This window comes from Chiloscyllium plagiosum, chromosome 11 (genome assembly GCF_004010195.1).
Source record: "Chiloscyllium plagiosum isolate BGI_BamShark_2017 chromosome 11, ASM401019v2, whole genome shotgun sequence".
NCBI lineage: Eukaryota > Metazoa > Chordata > Chondrichthyes > Orectolobiformes > Hemiscylliidae > Chiloscyllium > Chiloscyllium plagiosum.
Genome location: NC_057720.1, coordinates 77,140,737 through 77,166,681, shown reverse-complemented (window position 1 = coordinate 77,166,681; position 25,945 = coordinate 77,140,737). Strand labels below are relative to the sequence as shown.

The 25,945-nt window shown below is 41.6% G+C and overlaps 1 protein-coding gene across 1 annotated transcript in view; it reads left to right on the top strand.

Annotated features, from left to right (window-relative positions):
* itpa (inosine triphosphatase (nucleoside triphosphate pyrophosphatase)) overlaps nt 1-25,277 on the top strand; it is a 34,262-nt gene extending 8,985 nt beyond the window's left edge. The window contains exons 5-8 of the mRNA XM_043699881.1: nt 15,413-15,444; nt 21,695-21,810; nt 24,820-24,896; nt 25,040-25,277. Of these exons, the coding sequence (XP_043555816.1) occupies nt 15,413-15,444; nt 21,695-21,810; nt 24,820-24,896; nt 25,040-25,172 (358 nt within the window). The 3' untranslated portion in view covers nt 25,173-25,277. The remainder of the gene's footprint in view (nt 1-15,412; nt 15,445-21,694; nt 21,811-24,819; nt 24,897-25,039) is intronic.
* The last annotated feature ends 668 nt before the right edge of the window (nt 25,278-25,945 follow it).

Sequence of the window (25,945 nt, the reverse complement as noted above, 5' to 3'; positions counted from 1 at the left end):
TCCCTCTTTATGGGCATTTAAACGGGCATTGGATAGGCATATGGAGAATAGTGGGCTAGTGTAGGTTAAGTGGGCTTGGATCAGCGCAACATCGAGGGCCGAAGGGCCTGTACTGCGCTGTATTTTTCTATGTTCTATCACTAATTGCCAAGAAAGAATTGACGACATTACTATGATTCTGATGTCCTGAAGGGCTTTAGCGAAATGGATGGTTTTGCATTTGTTTTTAAAACAACAATCCCAGTGGTCACCAGTAGATTAGCTTTTTGTTCCAGTTTTTTTTTTTTATTTCACTATCTGCCACAGTGAGATTTGAAACCACGTTCACAGAATGTTAGCCTGGAATTCTGGGTGACTAATGTCGAAAAGTGTGGCGCTGGAAAAGCACAGCATGTCAGGCAGCATTCGAGGAGCAGGAGAGTCAACGTTTCAGGCGTAAGCCCTTCATCAGCATTCTGGGTGACGGGTCCAGTGCATTACGAGTATGCCACTGCCTCATGTGGATTAATAGTTGAAACAGGAGCGCAGTTTCAACGTTCAAAAGACACTTGGATAAGTACATGAATGGGAAAGGTTTGGAGGGTTTATTGACCAGGAGCAGGCAGTTTAATTTGGGATTATGTTCTGCATGGACTGAAGAGTCTGTTTCTGAGCTGTATAACTCAGTGAAAAATGGCTCCTGGGAAAGTACTGAAGAGTGGCTGATATTGTTGAAATTGAGAAAAATTGAGGTGAGATAATTGTAAAAAATGTCTCGACTTAATTGCCACAAAGTACAAATGAGCCAGTTGGTGCAGCTGCTAGGAGGTTTGGTCCAGTGTAATCCTGCCTTGGAACTATCCAGTTATGCCGGGTTGTGGTGTAAAATTATGTCCCAATACATGTGTGAATCATAATGTAACACATGTATTGGGCCAAGCAGTGGAATGTGGTGAAACGGTTAAAAATTATGTCCCAATACATGTGTGAATCTAACCGGAATGGAGGTGTTGCTTAGTCCCGTGTGAATCTTATTACACACCTCCCCGTGTGAATCTTCTTATCTGTATGTAACCAGAATGGAATGTGTTTTTTAGCCTTGCTCTGCTGTTCACATGAATGTTTATATCTGGAAAAGAGTATATCAGCTGGAAAAGTCTCCAGTTCGGTGAGTCTGCTCCGGGGTTACGTTTAACCGCCGAGCGTGGGTTGTTGGCAACCGCTCTACGAGAACTGACGGCTCCCAGTTCTGGTAACATGTAGAGTGAGTATAAGCCAGACCCGTTGTAAGTATGAGACCTGGTTGTGGCGACGCTGCGGGGAATAAAATGCTCATATTATAGCAGACTCGCCTCTTGGTCGTTTGTTCTGTGTCAGACTACTCTCCTACGAACCTGACCTTGAGAATTTTTTAAAACACGGGTGGAACAGCTCCAGGTTCCTACTGGGCTTCCAGAGCAATGTTCTTGGAGCTTGCCTTGGCGTCAAGGCACTGTTGAAGATTTTCACAATGCCTCAGAAAGCAATGCAGCTCATGAGATCCAACATTCAAGTTTTCCAAGTTCCGTACACATCCTTGCTGCTTTTACTGTCATTTTGCAATAAAAAATATTCAAACAGTCCAAGCACAGTATCACCAGGAACCAGCACAGTGAGAAATGCTGCTGTGTACTTGATTCAGCACTGACTTTGGACCCCTCTCTTTGTGCTGGTTTTAAAACGTCCCAGGGAATTGGTTTGCAAAGATTAACGTTACTTGATCCTTTCGTTGTATGTGACTAAGACCTACCTTTTTGGGAGAGGTGAGCCCTTCGAAATTTGCAAAGTGGTTTCTGGGGATTGCATTCGCGCCTTGTTGAGCTGTTGGCAACTGAATTTTAGAGTCAGCTAGTGTGCGGGACCGATCAGGTGGTGATAGAGCCAGTAAACTCAGTTTCACCCTCTTGTGGCCTTGTTGAACAACGAAATTTCATCTTCAGCTAGAGCCAATTGTCTTAGTGAAAAGAAAAGAGAACCCTGTTCGGATTAAAAGGAGTGTCTTCTCAACACTTGGTGATTTGAGGAGGAAGTTTACCAGAGTCAGTGCTGCAGCTCCCTAGATAATGTAGGCATTGAGGTGAATTGCAGAGGTGCATTTAAGAGGAAGCTAGCTAAATAAAGAAAGGAAAAGGGAATAGATGAGTATATTTTGGTGACATGAGGTAAGGAGGAGGAGGCATGTGGTTCCTTTGTAGCAGTTGGACTGATATAGCCTGCTGTAGAATTCTTTTGTGAAATCTTTTTAATAAAGTTATCCCTTTCTGGTTCTCAGGATGATAGTAATATTGGCAACGCTACACTTTAGTTGCCCTGAAGAGCTGGTCTCTGAGCTTCCTTGAAGCACTCTGAGTTCTGTAATAGTCCTCCCATGATGGTGTTGAGCAGAGACTTCGAGGAGGAAGTTTACCGGAGAGAATTCTGCAGCTCACCAGAATGTATAGGCATTAAGGTGAATTGCATCGATGCACTTAAGTAGGAGCTAGCTCAAAGGAAAGAGCAAGGAATAGATGGATAGTTTTATAGTGATATGCACTAAGGTGGAGGTCTAGTTCGACCCAATCCTTGTTGGTGGAGATCACAGATTGAGAAAAGTGTTGGTGCAGTGTATCCTGTACGTTATATGTGTCGCAGTCACTGCTGTAAAGGAGGAGTAGGACAGGATAGGAACAGGCCCTTTGGCCCACCACATAGGATGCTGTGTCCAATGTCTGGCATGTGGCAAAGCAAGTGCTGTCTTGCACGGTGTCAGCTTTTCTTGGAGGCTGTTGGACTTGCACCAACCCTACGAGATACTTTATCACACTCCTGGCTTCAGCCTTGTAGACAGATTGTAGAGATTTTGTACTCCATGCCACAACTGATGAGAGCAAGTGTTCCAAATGCCTCTTAATTATCCTATTCATCTGCTCTGCTAACTTCAGGGATTGGGAATAGTTACCCCAAGATCCCTCTGTTCCTCAAAGCTACCCAGTGTCCTGCCATTTGTTACATATTCTCTGATCTTGTTTCTTCTTCCAAAGTGCATCACCTCACACTGATCAGGTTTAAATACCATCTTTAATTTGTCTGCTCATCTGACCAACCCATCTATATTTTCCTGTAACCTACAGCCATCTTCTTCGCTATTGAACACTCCACCAATTTTGGTGTCGTTTGCAAATTTGCTTAACACCCCTCACCACATAATTTTTCATCTATATCATTTTTTATTTATAATAAGCAATAAGAGATCCAGTGCTGATCTTTGTGGTACACCACTGGATATCAGCCTCCAGTCACCTGGACAGCCTTCTGCCATTACCCATTGTGTCGTATTACTAAGCCAGTTTCTGATCCATCTCGCCAAGTTTCCCAGAATTCCATGTGCTATAACCTTCTCAATCAGTCTTCCATCTGGTGTGAAGGGGATCAACTGACAGTATGGGTTATTCCTTTTTAGGTGTGATTTTGTTCTGGAAGCTTCACCGATTTCAGCAAAGTCTAAAGGGACAGGAGTGTCATAGTCACCAGAGTTTTCAGTTGGGTGCATGAATTTTCAAAGAACCTCCCTGTTTACCAAAATGAGGGAGCCTCTTGTTGTAAAAAGTGTGCAACTCCAGATGGAAGGCATTTGTTCACCCAGTTTAACTATAACTCCCTGTAGCTCAGGCATTCTGTGGATAAGTCCATCCCTAAGCAACGCACAGGACAGCGGAGCTAATCTGTGTTCTTCAACAGGGCAGCAGATGTGGTCCCACAACTTGGAACAATTTCTGATTCTTTTATCCAAAGCTACTTAAATTAGCTTAATTTTGATGCGTGCATGAAACATTTCAGATGCTGGGAGGTTTGAGTCAGATGACGATGAAGCTTTTGATGAGAACCAAGATGGCAAAACACAAAACATCCTTAAGAGGTGGTGACTGTCAATGGTGGTTCCTCTCCAAACCGTCTTATCTAAACTGATACAAATGCAGAGAGTGTTGGAGAAACTCAGCAGGTCTGACAGCATTTGTAGAGAGGAAAGCAGAGTTAATGGTTTGAGTCTCGTGACTCTGTCAAAACTGACTCAGTGTTTTACTCTACAGACGATGGCAAATTTGCTCAGATTCTCCAACACTTTGCGGTCTTTGTTTCAGATAGCCAGCATTCACAACATATTTGTTTTTGTCTCATCTAAACTAAAGCCTGGAATGAACAGCTTGCCTTGAGGAAAACCTAGATGCTAGGCCTGTATCCTCTGGAGTTTAGAGTCAGAGGTGACTTAATTGAAACATATACGATCCTGAGTGGACTTGACTGGATGTTCAAAAGACGTTTTCTCCGGTGGGAGAATGTAGAACTAGGAGATCATCGTTTAAAAATAAGGGGTAGCGCATTTAAGACAGAGATGAGGAGCCTTTTTTTTCCAGAGAGGGCGTGTCATTGGAATTCCCTTCCTCAAAAGGCAGTCGATGCAGAATCTTTAAATATTTTTATAGCAAAGTTAGATTGATTCTTGATTACAAAGGGGATGAAAGATTATTGGGGTTTTGCAGAGTAGTGGAGTTGAGGATAAAATGAGATTGTATTGAATGTGGAGCAGTTTGTAGGGACGATTGGCCTACTCCTGTTCCTTGTTTGCTTTGTTCAGATTGATTCAGCTTGGACGTGGAAGTCAAACTTTACAGGAGTAAGGAAAGCCGTAGGCAGACTTGTTGTCTTGCAGCACATCTATTTCCAACCAATGCCTGTAGTGTCAGCCTCCTAAATAAATATAACGCAGGGTGAATCTATACAGTCTCTCTCACTTCAAAAAGATATCCTCTACACTGATTTATTTTTATTGACCATTTTACGATGTGAGTAGTATCTGGTGTATATTCTAAAAGCTGAATAAATGACACCCAGAGCCTTAAAGAAGTGGTTTCATGCACTGTGCACTGGTGCCTTTAGCTTCTTCCTATGGTGTTGGAAGTGTTAAGGCTGGTTTTATTCTAATTTTCCATAGTTCAAATTTATGGCTAGCAGCGAAGAACTATTCCAAACATCCTATGAAGTATCTGGATCACTGTATGGATTGAGCACCCGGGGAGTACGACTTGGGTTTATACTTTGTTTGTGTTCGTTTTCAAAAAAAAAGAGAGGTCTATAAAGTGCCATCTGTAGTTCACGTTTTTAAAATCAGGATTTCATTTCTCTTGCTGTTTTCACTTGCAGCTGTGCACTGATGGAAATAAGTTGACCCAACCCAGAATAAACTTCTCACCAAAATAAACAGGGTGTTTGCACGTGGAAAGTGGGCCGGAGGCTCCGAGTTTATGACTGACAGCAGTAAAGTACTTTTCCACACCAAGCCACCACCCTAGTCAAACCTGTCAATCTGTCAACACTGACTGAGACTCTGAGCTTTGTTGGCTGGACCTCAGTAACACATAGGCAGAAGTGGGTACTGCAGATGCTGGAGATTAGAGTCAAGATTAGAGTGGTGCTGGAAAAGCACAGCAGGTCAGGCAGCATCCCAGGAGCAGGAACATCTACGTTTCGGGCAAAACAGATCATCAAAATCACATGCCGCAGGACTTTTCATTGGGCGATCCTGTATTTGTTGTATTGGAAGTGAGAATTTTTTTTCCTATTTCAATGGAAATTCTTAAACCCTTTCAGTTTTTAAGTTGGGTTTCTCACACGTGCCGTGTGATTTTCATGGGTCAGTGTGTCAGCCATGGTCCAGCAGGTCCTGCCCCTTTGGTGTAACACTGTATTGCATTGTCACATGTGACCTACGTCCCATGAAATGTTTAACCAAGGCCCTATCTGCCTTCTCTGATATAAAGGTCACTACCTGAAGGGGAGCCTTCTCCCAGTGTAGTGGCCACTGTTTCTCCCATTCTTGACATCTTTTAAAAAGCAGACCATCCAGTCATTGTCCTGTCGCTGTTTGAGGGACCTTATTCTGCCTGTACCCAGTCTAGTTTGCAGAATCTCTCAGCATTTGGTTCACTCTTAACTTCCCTCCAAAGTAGCCCAGCACACCTCATGCTTGTACCAAACTGTTACAGAAATATCAAAACGGAGTAAAACCAGGGAGATTGCCCAGCATCGATCTGGTCCACAATGAATTATTATTTGCAGCTTGGGTTCTAAAGTGGAAGACCAATGTACAGCTTTAAATTTCATTTGAATTTCCATGTTGTGTGTTAATACTGGGGGCATCTTAGTTTTAGTTCCATTTTTAAAAAATAATGTGAGTGGTGGTGATGTGTTTGAAATTCTTTTTTCCCTGCATTTTAAAATGCTAAACCCTTGAGTTGAACAGTGCATGGGGGGGAAAAGGTGGAAGAAGAAAATAACTGATTTTTTTTTTACAAAAGTTGGAGAAACTCGGCGGGTCTGGCAGCATTTGTGGAGGGAGAAACAGAGTTCATGTTTCAAGTCTAATGACTCTTCTTTAGAATTCACTGAAACATAACTGATCTTTGCCTGGGTTGTAGGGATCCATTATGACAGAAAAATAGAAACTTCCAGAAGAACCGGGCAATTGGAAAGTTTCATTCGGAGAAGTGGTCCTTGACAGAAGAAGTATCATTAATAACTAGCACCCGAAGGAAGGAAAAATAAGTAAGTAGTGTCTGGAAGAAAGCTGTGGAAACAAAGCTGTGGAAGAAGTGAGTTTAAGGAGCCCATGTTAAATGAGTGAGCTGTGTTAACAGTTTTGTGTCAGAGTCTCTGAAAGAGACACCTAACTAACTAGTGTCAAATAAGTGCAGAAATTTGCCGAAATGAAACTGGTTCTTGTGCTGACTGGTCAAGGAGCTTGAAAGTGGAAACCAGGTGACCCTTCACTGAAGTTTGAGTGTCTGGAAGGCTGTTGTTAAACGTAAGACTTCTCATCCTAAGCGGTTACCATTGACTAGAAACTGAACTGGACTCACCATTTAAATACAGTGGCTACAAGAGCAGGTCAGAGGCTAGGAATACTGCAGTGAGTAACTCGCCATCTAATTCCCCAAAGCCTGCACAACATCCACAACGTACAAGTTTAGGGTATGATGGAATACTCCTCACTTGCCTGGCTGGGTGCAGCTTCAACAACACTCTCAAGCTTGACATCATCCAGGACAAAGCAGAACACTTGATTTGCACTGCATCCACAAACCTTAATTCCCTCTATCATTGATGCTCAGCAGTGTGTACCATCTTCAAGGTGCACTTTGGAAATTCACCAAAGCTCCTTAGACAGCATGCTACAACCCAGAGATGCTACTGCCTTGAAAGACAAGGAATGCAGATGCATGGGAATATCACTAACTACAGGTTACCTTCAATCCACTCCATCATTATGTTGGAAATGTATTATTATTCCTTCAGTCCAGTATTAATATCATCTGGGATCATTACACACTGGAAATGAGAATTAAACTCCTCTATGCTGCAAGTCTTGGTCAAAATTTGGGCTTGGCTGATAATTAGTAAGTAACATTTATGTCATACAAGTGCCAGGTGGTGATCATCTCTAAAAAGAGGAAATCCAGCATCTACCTTGGCATCCATTGACACTAAAATCAATCAACATATCAACATCCTAAGGGTTACCATTGATCAGAAACTGAACTAAACCGGTACGTAAACACAGTGGCTACAAGAGCAGAGCAAAGGTTAGGAGTCCTGTGGCAAGTAACTCACCTCTTCTCTTTTCAAAACCTGTCTACAACCTACAAGACACCAGTGAAGAGTGTTTAGGACAACTCTCCACTTGCCTGGATGAGTGCAGCGCCAATAGCACTCAAGGTTTGTCATCACCCAAGGCAAAGCAGCCCATTTGACCCATCCCAATTACCATCTTCAGTATTCACTCCCATCTCCACTGGCTCACAGTGCCAGCAGTGTACTGTCTATGAGATCCACTGCTACAACTCACCAATTCTCATTTGGCATTACTGTCCAAACCAATTATTTCTACCACCCGGAAGGACAACAGATGCTTGGGAGCACTGCCGCCTGCAAGTTCCCTCCATTCTGACTTGGAAATACTTGAGTTCTTATATCCCATAGAATTGTTTAAAAAGACAAGTCGGTGTACCTTCACCCCAAAGACTGCGGTGGTTCAAGAAGGTGGTTCACCATCCTCCTGCAGATTAATTTATGATTGGCAATAAATGCTGGCCTTGCCAATAACACGTGCATCACATGAGTAAAAATAAGCCCTTTAATTTGAACTGTCAGCAGGGAATGTTCATCTGGCTTTGAGTTAGTGAATTAGTTAGCAGGAGTAGCATTGGCACTTTTAACGCAGCAAAGTGAGTGGCAATAGAGTCTGGCAGGAGGAAAACAAGAAATGGAAGTATGCAATTTAGAAAGCTATCAGCCTGTGGAGAAATATAGAGAATCCTTCAAAGTAAGATTCCGGTAAATAAAACTGCCAAAAGAAGCAATTGCAGTACTGGGTTTACAATTGGTGACCGGCAATAACGCTAGACTCATCTGTGATTCACATCATTTTGTGCCCCCAAGCCAGTGATGCCAACATTATGGATTGGTACACTCTTCCATTTTTTGCTTTCAGCATCACTGGGCTGGATGTTATTTATTGATTGAAGCTCCCTCAGTGCTGCCCCTTGCTTTTTACCATCCATTTATCTGTCACTGGTGTTGTGATTCCATTATCCTCATTACTTGAGGTGTTTAATTTATACAAATGAAAGTGACCATTGAGCTCCATTAGTTCTCAACTTTTAATACAGTGTAATGGGATATTATATTAAAGGAAGCCATGTGGAACGTACTAATTATTTAAAGAAGTCTAGATAAGTTAAAGTGGAAGGAAATGGTCGTAAGAATATGAGAAAGTGAGGACTGCAAATGCCGGGTCAGAGTTGAAGAGTGTGGTGCTGGAAAAGCACCGCCCATTTGGCAGCATCTGAGGAGCAGGAAAATTGACGTATCAGGCATTCGTGATGAAGTGCTCATGCCTGAAACATTGACTCTCTTGCTCCTCGGGTGCTGCCTGACCTGCTGCACTTCTCCAGCACCACACTCTTTGAATAAGAACATGAGAAATAGGAACAGACGTGGGAGCTGTATTGATGGTAAACTTGCGTATATTACTTTCTGTCACTTCATCTTCAGCTTTTATCAAAATAATTATGAAGGGTGAGAGTTATGATGAGAATATTAAGTACTTGCATCGGTTTCAGGAATGGTTAAAATGAGACTAGATGCAATATGAAGTGATATTGGATAATTGTTGGAGGTGATTATAGAAACGAAAGTGGCTCCATAATCGATTCAAACTAAGTGATCACTCAGCCGTAGTCCCCAACCTAGGCTGAGAAAAGCAGTCAGATACGAGATAGCAGAGGCTTTGATCACAATGATCAACCTTCTATGGACAGATAAACAATGCTATGGAGCAGGAGAGCAGCCAATGCTCTGTTTAAGAAGGATACATTGTGCAATTGGTCAAATATCCATTGTGGTCAAACGCAACAGAATTCATCATTTCAGCATTGAGGTGTGAGGGCTCATCAAGGACATCCAACCAGAATGCTAAGAGCAGGTTGTGTTTGAGAGCATTTCTAAATATCTTTTGGAATGTTTGATTAGACAGTTGATGTAATGGATATATTTCATATACATTTACAAAGTCTGTTCACTGAATTCTCAAGATGTTTGTTGCAAAAACTAAAGTGAAATGCAATATGGTAACATGAATAGATATTGGATAATGGACCAGAAATAGTGTTATGGATGTTACTCTGATTTGAAAGTGGTACGCATGCTGGAACTACATTTCCATACTGTACAGAATTAGTATGTTTAAAACTGATCTGAAATGACAGAAGGAAATACTTGTGCTTCTTGTTTGACTTTAAGAATTAGTACTAGAGACTCTAAAGTGACAAATACTTTTCTGCATTAAATTGTAAGAGTGAAAGTATTTTGGTAAGGAAAAAGGAATGGAATTATGGAGTAATTTAATTTATGAATCTTATAGCTGAACGTGAAGAATCTTTGGAAACTAGCAATGTAAGTGGATGAAACCATATAAACAGCAGATTAGGTTTATCATTAGGGATAATGGTGAAGTTGTACAGGGCAATTGTTCACTTACAATTTATTGTGTTTTAGTTGCCCTGCTATAGGAAGGCAGTTAAAGTCATAATGAGTGTACAGATTCATTAGGACAACGCAAGAGATGTTATGAGCAGAGACATGGGATACAGTGCTTACTGGGCATGGCACCTACATTAAAGAGATTTAAAATCATGAAAAGAATATGGTCAGTGATGAGGAGTCACCAAATTAAAATGATCCTTGGCGAGAGGAGAAGTTAAAATTCATTCTGTTTCCCCGTCAAGAATTGTGAAGCATGGAATATTTTATTTTTTTGAGGCTGAAGCTATTACATTTATAGAGTCCTAGAGATGTACAGCATGGCAACAGACAACTTCGGTCCACCCTGACCAGGTATCCCAACCCAATCTAGTCCCACCTGCCAGCACCCGGCCCATATCCCTCCAAACCCTTCCTATTCATATACCCATCCAAATGCCTCTTAAATGTTGCAATTGTACCAGCCTCCACCACATCCTCTGGCAGCTCATTCCATACACGTACCACCTTCTGTGTGAAAACGTTCCCCTTGGGTCTCTTTTATATCTTTCCTCCCTCACCCTAAACCTATGCCCTCTAGTTCTGGACTCCCCAACCCCAGGGAAAAGACTTTGCCTATTTATCCTATCCATGCCCCTCATGATTTTGTAAACCTACTGAAGCAAACAATGATGATTTAAGGCCAAGGGGAGCAATCGGGGCAGTAAGGCTAGGTTTGGATTGTTCCAGCAACGATCCAGTGGGCAAGTGCCTACCTTCTGTTCTGGAAATTTCTTTGGTTCTAGCTTGAGTCTTAGAACCATCAAACATGTTACTTGACACTTGCTGTCAGACAAAAGGCAAGAATATTTCGTGCTGTCTAACTGATTGAATTTAAACTAGTTGAAAGGATTGTATCCTGCTATGAATAGTCTAGTGGGAAACTGAGACAGACCAATAACATCTGTGGCCTTCAGCTCAGAGCAGTAATAAACATCCATAAGTTATCTTCTTCCTTTGCACGCTGTTAGATGTGCTAAGTATTTTCATTTTTCTGTTTGTAATTTGAGATTTGCTGATTTCCCTATGAAGTCAATTATTAACTCCATAACTTTGAACAGTCTGCTTAAAACAGTAACTCTTTTGAAAAAATAGTTCTCTTTGGCATTCTGTCCGCATAGTTGTCTTTGTGTATTATAAATCGTGACTTACATTTGTTTTGAACTTTTTTTCCCTTACCATGACCCTGGATCAGACACCCAAGTTTATATTAAACAGCTAGCAAAAACAAAGTGTTGGAAAAGCTCAGCAGGTCTGGCAGCATCTGTAGAGAGAAATCAGAGTTAACATTTCAGTTCCAGTTCAGACGAAGGGTCACGTGACCTGAAAAATTAACTCTGATTTCTCTCCACAGATGCTGCCAGACCTGCTGAGCTTTTCCAGCAATTTCTGTTTGTTTCTGATTTACACCGTCTGCAGTTCTTTTGGCTTTTAAATGATAGAGCTGTTGAATTATGCACACTAACAGCGCTGGGTCAATTCCCACACTGAATGAGGTTGCCATGAAAATTCTGCCTTCTCACCTTGACTGTTCGCCTGAGGCATGGTGACACTCAGGTTAAATTCAGCGCCAGTCGCCTCTCTCTAATAAGACAACAGCCCTGTGATCCTCTGGAAAAATGACAGTGTTACCCTTTTACAGTATGAAGTGCTATTAAAGATGCTTCAGGACATTCCAAGGTTCTGTTTAGACATCAAAGCTTCACCCAGAAGCCCACTGAAGATGTTACCTAGTATGGTGACAAAACATCTGGAAATGAACCTTCAGGTCAGCGAGCAAACCTACATCCAGCGCCACCTCTGTAATGTAGGAAAGCATAGTACCAACAAATGACTGATTGAACTGGTCAGGTCCTGAAGGACCTAACTGCTAGACTGGGTCTGTGGCAGGTGGTGAGGAAACCAACAAGAAGGAAAAATGTACTTGACTTCATTCTTACCAATATGCCAACTCCACGTGCATCTGTCCATGACTGTATCGGCAAGAGTGACAAACACACGGTCATTGTGGAGATGAAGTTCTGCCTGCATGTTCAGAAAACCCTCCATTGTGTTGTGTGGCACTGTCACTGTGCTAAATGAGACAGACTTTGAACAGATCTAGCAACTGTGGGCCATCAATAGCAGCAGCAGAATTTTATTCCAGCACAATCTGTAACCTCATTGCCCAGCATATTCCCCACTCAACCATTACCATCAAGCCAGAGGATTGACCCTGGTTCAATGCAGAGTGCAGGAGAACATATCAGGAGCAGCACCAGGCATTCCTGAAGATGAGGTGTCAATCTGGTGAAGCTACCAAACAGGGCAACATGCAGCAAGTGATAGGGTTAAGACATCTCACAACCAACAGATCAGAGCTAATCTCTGCAGATTTACAAAATCCAGTTGTGAATGGTAGTGGACAAATAAACAACTCACTGGAGGAGGAGGCTTCAGAAATATCCCCAACCATAATGATGGAAGAGCCCAACACATCAATGCAAAAGGTAAGCCTGAAGCTTTCACAGCAATATTCAGCCAGAAGTGTTGAGTGGATGATCCATCTCGGCCTCCACCAGTGGTCCCCAGCATCCCAGATACCAGTCTTCAGCCAATTCCATTCACTCCACGTGAAATCAAGAAATGGTTGGAAGCACTGGACACCACAAAGGCTGTGGGCCCTGATAATGTTTTGGTAATAGTACTGGAGACCTGTGCTTTAGAACATGCTACACACCAGGCCAAGCTGTTCTAATACAGTTACAGCACTGGCATCTACCCGACAATGTGGAAAATCACCTGTACACACAAAGCAGGATAAATCCAAACCTCCGGCCAATTACTGCCCCATCGGTCTACTCTCGATCAAAGGAAAAGTGTTGGGAGGTGACATTAACGGTACTATCAAGCAGCCCTGCTCAGTAATAACCTGTTCACTGTTGCCCAGTTTGAGTTCTGTCAGGGCCACGCAGTTCCTGACTTCATTACAGCCCTTGCTTCAAACATGGGCAAGAGAGCTGAATTCCAGAGGTGAGGGGAGAGTGAAAGCCCTTGACATTAAGACTGCATTCAACAGAGTGTGGCATCAATGCGCCCTAACAAAACTGAGTATTAGGGCGATCTTTCCACTGATTGGAGTTATACCTGACACATAGGAAGATGGCTGTGGTTATTGGCGGTCAATCATCTCTCAGCTCCAGGACATCCCTGCAGAAGTTCCTCAGGTTAGTGTCCTTGGCCCAACTATCTCCAGCTGCTTCATCAATGATCTTCCCTCCATCATAAGATCTGAAGTGGGGATGTTTGCTAATGATTGCACAATGTTTAACACAATTCGCAACTCCTCCGATACTGATGCAGTTCATGTTCAAATACAACAAAATTTGGACAATATCCAGGCTTGGGCTGACAAGTGGCAAGTTATGCTTGTGCCACACAAATGCCAGGCAATGACCATTTCCATTATGAGACAATCTGACCACTGCCCCTTGACATTCAATTGTGTTACCATCAGTGAATCCCCCACTATCAACATCCTGGGGATTACCATTGATCAGAAACTGGACTCTCCACATAAACACAGTGGCTACAAGAGCAGGTCAGGGGCTAGGAATACTACAAGTAACTCACCTCCTGGCTCTCCAAAGACTATCTACCATTTACAAGGCGCAAGTCAGGAGTGTGATAGAATGCTCCCCACATGCCTGGATGGGTGCAGCTCCAACAACACAATCAAGCAGCCCGTTTGGCACCCTGTATTAGCACTGTATACTATTCTAAAGATGCACTGTAGAAGTTCACCAAATACCCTCTGATAGCACCTTCCAAACTCATGACCGCTTCCATCTAGAAGGACAAGGGCAGCAGATACATGGGAACACCACCACCTGCAAGTTCCCCTCCAAGCCACTCTCTATCCTGACTTGGAAAATATCGCTATTCCTTCACTATCACTGGGTCAGAATACTGGAATTCCCTCCCTAATAGCATTGTGGATCTACTTACAGTAGGTGAACTGCAAAGATTCAAGAAGGCAGCTCACCACCATCTTCTCGGGGGCAACAAGAGATGGGCAATAAATGCTGGCCAACCAGCCACATCCACATCCCACAAGTCAATTTTTAAAAAAATGTATGATCTGCTCTGATGGTGATTGAAATGCAATTGTGGTCATTGCAATGGGAGAATTTCTCTATTCTGAATAATTTTGAAATCATTTATGTTGTCCTGAGGTCATCGCCGAAACCTTGATAGTATAATATTCTGCACTGGAACATAGGCCTGAACTATGTGCTGAAGACCTGATGGAGTTTTGAACCTTCCTTCCCTAAGGCCATTGAGCAAGTTGGTTTTGTGACATTCTGGCAGCTCCATTGTCAATTTTACTGATACAGAAGAACCACGTTATGATTGCTGGAGGCTTAATCATGAAATGTTGTCAACACTCAAAGCTGTTGTATTCCTCATTTCTGATGAAAATAAGCATGTATCACAGATCACATATGCCATTTGTACTAACATCTGTCTAGAGATGTTGATTCTCCATAAGATTCTATGGTTCTATGATTGTTCGGAAGAGACACTGAAGGACAATCAGAAATAAATTTTGGTGAATGTTGACAGATAATTTCTCTTGAGATGATATGAACCCGATCCTGGCGTGTCTGCTACCTACATGTGTATTCTTACAAGTATAGGTCACCACATACAACTTAGGGGCTAGAATACTGACTTTATTTGTGAATATTTCTTTGAGGTTCTCTCTCTAACCTCTATCCCCTCAGGTTGATTGTACTCCCCATGAAAGACTTGTGAACTTGCACTAGGATGGAGCATAGGCGGGTGAAACACTAGCTTCCTGCAATGTCAGTGGAAGAATTGACTTGATGCATCGATAAAAGGCTTGTGCCTGAAATGTCGATTCTCCTGCTGCTCAGATGCTGTCTGACCTACTGTACTTTTCCAATGCCACACTCTTGACTCTTGATGCATCAAAAGACGCCTGTCTCTAAAGAGCGAGAATTTGCTGGTTTTCTTCAGATTTCTGCAAAGTGCTATTATTTTTTGCTTTTGGAACAAAGAAGTGTGGAATAGGCCATTTAGCCTTTCTTGTCTGCTTGATCATTCAATTCAACCATTTTCTTCTCACAAACTTGAGTTTAATATGAGGAAAGCATGTAACAGCTGAGTTTTGACAGCTTGGGGCCCCTAACTTCATGCAAGTTATGTAAGTGCAGATACCTGTGTCTTTCTTATGAAAATTAAATAATTTTTTTTTTGTTTTCCATCCCCCTTCTAGAAAATGGTTCCTGGAGAAGTTGTGTCCTGAAGGTTAGTGAATTTAGGGCTTTAAATGTCTTAATTTTATATCATTTATGAAAATGCTATTGCCTGCCTGCATCCTACACACTGCTGTAAGCTGATGATATGTCGAAGTTATTGAACATGGGAAGGAATCAATACACAGAGGAAAAATTTGAGGAATCAGAGAAAAGGCTGAGTGAATTCATTGCCAAATCAACTATGCAAAACAAATTAGGGAACGCAAAACTGGCCTGTGAGAAAAATGTGAAAGAATTTATTTAATATTCCTATTTCTAAATTTTATATTGCTAAATTTATCTAAGAATTCATTTACTTGAAGGAATGAGGCTCCACACTTTTCCCCAGGAAGTGAACAATTAAGAGGATGATTGGAAGTTGTTGATAATTATTCTTGTTGAAAGGTACTTGTGACATTAACTTAATAATTTTCAATGGATTGATTCTTGGGCAATTCTTGTTGAACAATAAAATGGAAGACCGAGATTGAGGACAAGGTGGATTTTTTTTTTTCACAAAGCCTGTAGCAGAGCTGCACAAACTTTCTCCAGGAATCTGTGGCAATCACAATCTGCATGGCATCTCTACTTCACCACACGTTGCTGACGACAGTTTTTCACAATAATAGCATTGTTTGTTCATATCATTACATTTTTAGGGAAATTCCAACCCCTGGAATTCCCTGGCTAATTGGCCCTGAGCCCCAAGAATAAGCAAGTATTGAATGCTGAAAGCAGGTGCTATCCCAGGCATAGAAACAAAGCTAGGAGGAAGTGAGGACTGCAGATGCTGGAGATCAGAGTTGAAAAATGCAGTGCTGGAAAAGCACAGCAGGTCAGGCAGCATCCAAGGAGCAGAGGGGTTGACGTTTTGGGCATCAGGAAAGGGTTTATGCCTGAAACATCGACTCTCTTGCTCCTCGGATGCTACCTGACCAGCTATGTTTTTCCAGTGCTGCACCTTTCAACACACAAACAAAGCTGGAGAACATTTACAGGCACTATGATAAGGCAGGAACGTAAGCAGGAAGATGAGTGGGACCAAATGACCCTTTGTGCCTGCTCTGCCTTTAATAAGATTGTGATTGAACTTCTGTAGCATTCCCTCTTTTGTGGCCTACCCCCATGTCTTTAATTCATTTAGTGCCCAAAAGACTGTTGACATGCATCTTGAAATATATTTTACAACTAAGCATTCACAGTTCTCTGGAAGAACGAATTCCAATGATCCACAACCCATTGGTGAAGAACTTTCTCTCTGGTTAGTCCTAAATGACTGACCCCTTAGTCTATGACTCCTACTTTTAAACTCTAGCCACAGTAACCCCTCAGTATCTACACTGTCAGATCCTCTCCATTTTTTTAACACATTTCAATGAGATTGTCAGCCATCCTTCTAAATCTGAGAATGTAAGTCTACTCTCATCTCTCTTCTGAGGACAACACTAACATACCTGGATTCAATCTCGTGAACCTTGTCACACTCTATCCAAAGCACGTATATCCTTTCATCGGTCTTGAGACCAACTCTGTTCGCAGTACTCCCAGATGTGGAGTTAGCAATTAGTTGCAGTAAGATTTCTTTGCTCTTTAAACTCCAACTTCTTTCTTATAAAGGCAAAAAAACACGAGTGTTTCCTTGCAGTACCTGTATTACTGCACAAGCCCTCCAGTTTCTTTTTCTGAATGTCGATGCTCACTAGTCTCCTTTTTAGAAAAAACTTCTCCATTCTTGCTTCAAAAGGATAATTTCACACTTCTCCACATGACATTCCATTTGCCACATTCTTGCTCAATCACCTTTAACTGTTCCGTGTGCTTTTGGGGTCTGTTTATATCCTCCTCCTAACTTACTTTATCATCAAACTTTGTATTGCACGTAAACATCAGGTGCACATGTCAGTCCCAGCCATCCAGCTGTTTCATTTGGATTGTAAATAGCTGAGGCCCAATACTGCTTAAGGCGCTTCACCAATTACAACTGAGCAATTCCAAAACAGACCATTTATTTTGACTGTTTTCTGTCTGTTAACCGGTCGTCAGACCATGTTAATGTACAGCCTCAACTCTATTGGTTTGTTATCTAAATTTCATAGTCAGATTGGGAACTTTGACCCTGCATTCTGATTCAGCCCCGAGTTTCTCCCAAATTAACCTTGTAATTTGCAAGACCTGCAGTTTTCCCATTTTTTAACCATGTAATTGGAAGTTGAACTTAACTTTTTTTGTGTGTTAAGTGTTAGAGGAGTTCTGTGGACTATTCCACATTCAGAATGAGAGCTGTGGCATAAGACACAAGCAGTTTATCAGCCCTAAAAATGGCAAAAAAGTATTGAGTAGAAAATGGAAAGTGATAAAACTTTGGCCACTTGCAAGGCAGATCACTAACATCTAAAAGTGACTACCAGGTAGCGATCTCATTGAGGATTTACAATTGTTCAGGAAAGCTGTCTGCTGAGAGATTTGGAATTATAAGGGCCTGTATATATTCATGACCAGGGCACAGTATTCCTTAGTATATTTCAATAATAATAACTTGTTGTTCAGTTTCTCCGTTCGCCATCCCTTGTACATTTTTCCAAACAAATTGCCAATACACTTCCTACTCCTACCAGGAGGGAGATGGCCTGTTGCATAATGACCAGACCTGTCACTCCAGAACAGCTTGCAAGAGGTGTGATTCAAGTCGAGCATGCCAAATACTGCGAATAGTTCCTCAATGAATTGGCATAGTTCCCACAAACTGATGAAGGAGTAGTTGAAGTGTTTTTTAATGACTGTGTTTTTATGACAAGCAGTGACCTTCTGGTCTCTTGTGAGCTTTTTTATATATAAAAAATATGTAAACACTTGCGCTGCATGGTGCTGTTTTGATACAGTTGAAAATGAGCTTGACTGAGCTTAGAAGGAATCAATGCTCTGACCAATGAAAGCGTGCATGTCAAAAGCCTTCTCCACACACTGTCTGTCTACCTGTGACTCTACTTCCAAAGAACCATGAACCTATACCCCTTGATTGAGGTTAGAAGGAAAAGTAAGACTGTTCCACCATTTCAATGAACTATCTTAAGTTCATTTGCTCATCCCTGTTCTAAATCCCTCAATACCCTCCCTGAGCAACATTGATCAAACTTCATGTGACCTATTCAATAGATCAAGCCTCACGCCTCTAAAAGGTGTACACCCTACAGCACAATGGAATGATGTTCCTCTCCAGTGTATTGCATGGTGAGCAATACAGACTCAGAAAGCCATTGGATTCAATTCTAGCTAACTGTTTCACCTTCATACAACCAATTCCTCTCCACAAACCTAGCGACCCTCAGCAACACCGAGCCACAGGAATCCAACAGCCTCTGGACTTCCCTCATGGCTGCAATTAAAAATGCTTGCAAAAACTCAGTCAGTCACTTAACCAGTAAACATCAAGACTGGTTTGATTAAGAGATCCAAGTACTGATAAACCAGAAGTGCATGGCATTTCTGATCTTAAAGCAGCAATTGCACTCTGAAGAGTGGGGAGAGTGTTATAGAACAAAGGGGTATAGGTTCATGGTTCCTTGGAAGTAGAGTCACCAGTAGACAGTGTGTGGAGAAGGCTTTTGGCATGCATGCTTTCATTGGTCAGAGCATTGATTTTAGGACTTGGGATACCTTGTCACAACTGTACAAGATTTTGCTAAGGCCACATTTGGAGTACTACATGCAGTTCTGGTCATGGTGCCGTGGGCAAGTCGGGCAGCTGGGCCCAATTACATGCTGTAGGCCTCAAAAAAAAAACTGACAATGGCTCAGCCATCTTTGGCCTCCAGATTCCTGGGATAGAAGGGCGAAGAAAAATAAAATGAGCCTAGGTTCCTGCAAGTAAAGTTCTGCTGTGTGCTCAGTAGGGAGCAGAATCAAACTTTCTAGCAATGGCTCTTTAACTTCAACTCTGAAGAGTCATCTAGACTCAACGTTAACTTGGATGTTGTCTAACCCACTGTGATCTCCAGCATTTATTGTTTCTAGTGTTGATTAAACTGCTGGTGTTCATTGTCCAAGGTTGTAAATGAAGGATGGCCAACACTTGTCTCCATCATTCAAGAGAAAACTAGAGCTAGATAAACAATGACACTTTGACTAAATGTCTTTTTGAAGTAGTTAAACCTGAAATGAGCTCAAAAATGCTATGAACGTGCCAGTAGGCTTTAGTAATAGAGCCCTACCGTTGTTTTTGTGAGGATATGTTTGATTGCCAGTATTGGATGTGAGCTTGTTTTTATTGAAATTTTCCCAACTATTCTTAAATGGAAGAATTCACCTTGCGGTGGTGGGGTGGCGGGGGGGGGGGGGGGGGTTGGAGGTTGCTTGATGCAGTGGAAAAATTGGGAGTTAAAGCCAGTTGTCTTGAAGTAGTGATCCCTCAGTAACAACTAATGGTGACACAGTACTGATCCAATGTGCTACCTTATGGAATAGATAAGAGATGATTTTTAGCTGTGGTTGCAGGGAAATGCTGAACTGCTTTTCATATTATTGTTTGATTAGTTAGGCTGGAATGTACGGTTCACAAAGTTTGCAGAGAATATAAAAATTGGCTATGAGATTGTTAATGAGGAAGAAAGTTGGAGACTACAGCAAGATATGTGGACTATCATGTTAATAGAAGCATGACAAATAGAATTCAATCCATAGAAATGTGGAGTAATGAATTGGATACTTCAAACAAGACAAGGGAATGCACGGTAAGTGATAAGAATATTGAGCAGTGTAGAAAATACAATCATAGAATTGTTATAGTGTGGAAATAGGCCATTCAACCCTTTCGAGTCCACACTGACTGTCCAAAGAAGCAGTTCATGTCCACAGATTCCTAAAGGTAGCAGGACAGTTTGATAAGGTTATCAAAATGGCAAATGTAATGTACTCTATGCTCCCCCTACACAGAAGTTAGAGCAGGAAAATAACAACAGTTGAATATGAATATGAATATGAATAGGAAAGGTTTGAAGGGATATGGGCAGGTGGGACTGGATTGGGTTTGGATAGCTGGTTGGCAAGGATTAGTTGGACCAAAGGGTACATCTCTGACTATGAACTGTATAAAATACATGTTAGGTGTGAAACTAGAGTATGGTGTGCACTTCTTGTCGTTGCATTATGAGAAGGATTTGGTTGTTCTGGAGAAGAACAAGACATTGTGAGGAATGGAGAATTTAAGCCACAACAGTGAATAGGATAGAATAATAGAATTGCTACAGTGTGGAAGCAGGCCATTCAGCCCATCAAGTCCACACCGACTCTACCCTTCAAAGAGCAGTCGATCCAGACCTGCCTCCCATTCCTGTGTTTCCCATGTCTAACCCACACATTCCTGGGTGCCATGGGCAATTTAGCAAGGCTGATCCACCTAACCTGCACATCTTTGGATGCCGTGAGGCAGCAGTGCTAATCACTGAGCCACTGTGCCGGTGGGCTGGCTTTGTTACCTTTTGAGAACAGAGGATGCTGGGCGGAGTTCTAATGGAAGTGTTTAAATCAAAGGACATGCCCTTAGTAACGAGAGGACCTTTTTAGATTCCAAGTGTAGCATTCTCAAAGAGCTACATGTTTATTCTACTCATGAACTTTATGTATACCTTTGCAGGTTTTATCCTTTTCTGAACGTGTACATTTAATTATGTGGGTGTGTTTACAACTAACGTAGGAACTTATATGTTTCCCTTTTGAAAGCAGATTAAATGGAGGCACAAAATTACTGGAGAAATTTTAAGTACAGGCAAAACGGATTTCATTGTAGACAAATGATGGGTCATGGACAAGGATTGTCTGTGCCTGACAAGTTGTTAAAGGTTCTGCTTCTGTCACCCTTTTCAGACAGTGCATTTCAGATCAATGTAACTGCACAAACGAAACTCCTTTACTCCCCTTGGAATTTTTGGCAACTTTCTTTAACCTTCTGGCTACACTATCTACTGGTTTCTGAAGAGGCAAAAGGCTTTTTTTCTGTATTCTGTCTGTACAAACTCTGCATGGTTTCAAACCAGTCTAAAAATAGCAAGAAGCTTCTCAAAAAAAAAGGCAAGATTCATCATCAGTCAGACTGCGAAGTTAATCCAACTTGATTGTAAATTAGTAGCAGCGGATACCCAACCCTTCAGCAGTAGGAAAAAAGCTGGCCATTAGTATTCATTCAACAGAACAGATTTACTGTAGCTATGTTACTGAGGTACTCCCTCTTGTCAATTTGTAACATACTGGCATTTATCTTTTTCCAGGCTTGTTTAAGATGCTAGCAGGCTTTGAAGACAAATCAGCATATGCACTCTGCACCTTTGCATACAGCACAGGAAACCCGAACGACCAAGTAAAGCTCTTTCAAGGGAAAACACCGGTATGTATTTACAAAGAACAGTGCGATGGTGAGAGTGACCCCATTTCTCTTCCCACAAGAAATGATCCTGTTCAAAATCAGAGTGCTTATCAAGTGGACTAAAACCAAAACTGGAATTTCTGTAGCATATTCCGTGACCACAGGACTTGCCACAGCCAGTGAGGTGTTATTACTGTGGTTGGAAGTGTTGCAATCAATTTGCGAACCATGAGCTCCCACCAAGAGCAAGGTGATAACGAGCCTCTAATCTGGTTATGTGATGTTGATTGAAGGTTAAATATTGGCCCAAACACCAGGGATCACTACCCTCCTCCTCTTTGGAACAGTACTGTGGGATCTTCTACTCTCACCCGTGAGGATAGCTGCGATCTCCAGAAGTGCAGCATTCCCTCTGTGCTGCAGTGGAGCTTCCGTTTTGATGATTGTGTTCAAGTCTCGGAGTGAGACTCATACCTAGAACATTTTGACTGAAATAAAGGTGCTGCCAATTGAGCCGTGCAGTTGTACATATGTCTCTAGATTTTTGTTCATCCTCATACTTGACTGCAGTTGGAAGACATTGGGATAATTTAATTTTCTTTGTGCAGATTGACCACTGCGTTTTCTACAGTACAGCAGTAACTACATTATAGAAGTATTTTGTTAGCTTTAAAGTACTTTAGAGCATTTTTTTTGCAGTTGGGCACTAGAGGACCTTAGGATCAGGAATTGGGTATTCAGCCCCTGAGCCTTTCCCATCATTCAAGATCAAGGTTGATCTGTGCCTAACTCCACCTACTCACTCACCTTTGCGTCATGGCCCTTAACAAATCTTTGCATAAGAAAATTCCATCAAACTCCAATTTAAAACTAAGAATACATCTAGTACTTATTGCTATTTGTGGAAGAGAGTTCCTAGCTTACTCTAGTTTTCATGGGTTCTTGTAGTGCAGTGCTAGTGTACTTACCTCTGAGCCAGGAGACTTGGGTTCAAGTCCCACCTACTCTAGAGGTGTGCAATAACTTATCTGATTTAAAAATAAATACGCTAGTCTTAATGTAGAAGTCTTTCCTAATCTTACTCCTGAATAGTCTGGTTCAAAAATTTAGACCTTGCACCTTAATGATAGATTCCCCGACTAATGGAAATAATTTTTCCCCTTTTTATTCTTGTCAATTCCCTTTAATGTTTCAGTTGAATCTTGCCTTACCTTCTCCATTCCAGACAAGACAATCCAAGTTTGCAGTCTATCATCATGACTTAACCCTTGGAGTCCAGGCCTTAATATCAGTAAACCCATACAGTTGTCCCTCAAGGTCAATGTACCCTCATAAAGTATTGTGCCTAAAATTGTTCTCATCATTCCAAGTGTGGTTCACCCAGAGTTTTATGTAACTGTTACATAATTTCTGTCGGTTTGAATTCAAACATGTTAGGAATAAAGGCCAGCACCACATTAGCCTTTTTGATTGGCTTACCTGTTCATGACATGTTCATCATCTTTGAAACTATGTTGTTTCTAGCTTTTCACCTTTTTATTGACTACCCTTGTTCTATCCTTGTCAGGCACAGACAATCCTTGTCCATGACCCATCATTTGTCTACAATGAAATCCGTTTTGCCTGTACTTAAAATTTCTCCAGTAATTTTGTGCCTCCATTTAATCTGCTTGCAATGTTAAATAATTTTGTGCCATTGGAAATCTTGGAAGTGTGACTTGCTACCCCGTTGTCTAAGTTGAGGCCCTGATACAGGTCCTGGCAAGACACCATCATCCAGGTCATGCCATTTAGAGAGAGCTTGCTCTTTTATTCCTATCTCATCCTGTTGCTCAGCCAATTTTCTAATCCGGCCAATTATTTACTTTTAAAGCCATGAGTTTCAATTATAATGAGCAGTCTGTTATAAAGAAAAAATGCTTTCTTGTAGGAGGGTCCTTTGAGAGTGTTGCCAAAGAGCACTTCCTCTTATAAGGGGTAGTGGAAATTCACAAGTACCAGGCAATGATCATAATGGAAAGAGAATCTAACCATTGCCCCTTGAAGTGGCATCATCATCACAGAATCCTGCCACCATCAGGGATTACTATTGACCATAAACTTAGCTGGACTAGCTACATAAATATTTGGCGACAAGGCTAGGAATCCTGCAGTGAGTAACTTGCGTCTTGGCTTTCAAATCCTGTCTGCCATCTGCAAGGCGCAAGTCAGGAGTGTGATGAAATACTCCACACTTGCCTGGATGAGTGCAGCTCCAACAACACTTGGGACTTAACATCATCCAGGACAAAGCAATCCTCTGATTGGCACCTGCATTCAACATTCACTTCCTTCACCACTGATGCAGAATGGCAGTAGTGCTTACAGGATTCACTATGTCAACTCACCAACATTCTTAAGGCTGCACCTTGTAAGCCTGCAATCCCTCACTGCTGAGAAGGGTGATTGAAATGCCTTCTGTCTTCAATCCTAAGACTGCAGATACATGCAGCATCACAACTTGAATGCTCCCCTGCAAGCCTTGTACCATCTTGATTTGGAATGAAATCACCATTCCTTCTCTGTTGCAGGGGCAAATTCCTGGATCTCCCTTCCTAACAGCACTGTGGGGTGTAACCAAACACTAAGGACTGCAGGATTTCAAGAAGGCAGCTGACCACCCTCTCTCGGGATGTTAGGAGTTGGTTTATCATGATGGATTTTTTTTTAAAATGAGCTACCACTTTCGTGGGGAGGCAAGAAATAAATGAAAATGATTGTGACAATGGGCTTGTCAATTTATAACTTAAAAATGTGTTGCTGAAAAAGCGCAGCAGGTCAGGCAGCATCAAAGGAGCAGGAGAAAAGATGTTTCGGGTATAAGCCCTTCTTCAGGAATTTATAACAATGGGTAAAGTATCCTTTCTGATTTGACTCAAGGTGGTGGATGTCAATGAATTTTGGTAGAGAATTGTCAGTAGGAAGGGAACACACAATTTGAAAATGTGACATTTTAAAAATCTGAATGCCTCTATCATTTTCATTATCCAGGGTAAAATAGTCGATCCCCGTGGACCCAGAAACTTTGGTTGGGATCCTTGTTTTCAGCCTGATGGATTTGAACAAACGTAAGTGCTGAAACCTTTTTCAAGTTGTTGGAGTACCAACCTTTTTAAGCTTGTTGGTGGTGGGGGGTGCTGAATATTTTACACAACTTGTTTTGCCGATTTCAATCACAGATATGTTTCTTTCTTTTGTTGTATCTCTCCAGCTATGCAGAAATGCCCAAAGCGGTAAAGAATTCAATATCCCACCGTTATAAAGCACTTCGTGAATTGGCCGATCATTTTATTGAAAATAACGATTCCTCCAAAAAGGCCAGGCTGGAAGGGAACAGCCATTAGTGCCTGTTTGTACATCTTCTGTTTAACAAAAATGCATGAATGTGATTTGTATCAAACTGGCGATAATAAATATCTAACAATATACTTTTTATGTAAAAGGTTAAATGGACTCGTGACTCAGCTCTATTTTTTACACCACCCTCTATGTTAAACACCTCTTGGCTGTGTCTGAGAAATTATATGTTCTGTGGACAGATCTAATTGGACCACCCCAGTGGGTCAGAGTTTTTTGTTTCGATCTGGACAGCTAATTGATAGTCAACATGCCTATGGAATAGCAGTACCTGGTAGAAATCCGTATTTTAAATTGTGAACACCTACAGTGGGGTCCCTTTTAAAGACTGAGGTTAGGTCGCAGGTCACCCTTAATTCAGGGTAGCACTGACTCACAGAGGACCTTGCATTATTGTCAGACAGAAGTCTGTTCCACGTGTCAACCCCTGGCCACATTTACTGTTTTCTTTTATTGAGAAAGCAGATGGTGCAGTTCCAGCTTGTAAAGTTTTCAAGTCCTGTCATATTGAATATAGATGTCTGTTTTCGTGTTCAAACAACCAAGGCACCATCAAATTCCTGCCCAGTTTCTTTTTGTTATGGTAGGAGTTATGTTGCTGCAGTAAGCATTGAGCAATACAGCTAAGCACTTAAAAGCTTACCAAAGCCACAAAATTCCACTGTACCCTGCAACCAATTTTTTTATCCACTTTATAAAAGTTTTTTTTAAAAACAATATATTTTATGGTTTGTTTTTCTTAAATTCTTACCTACCACAT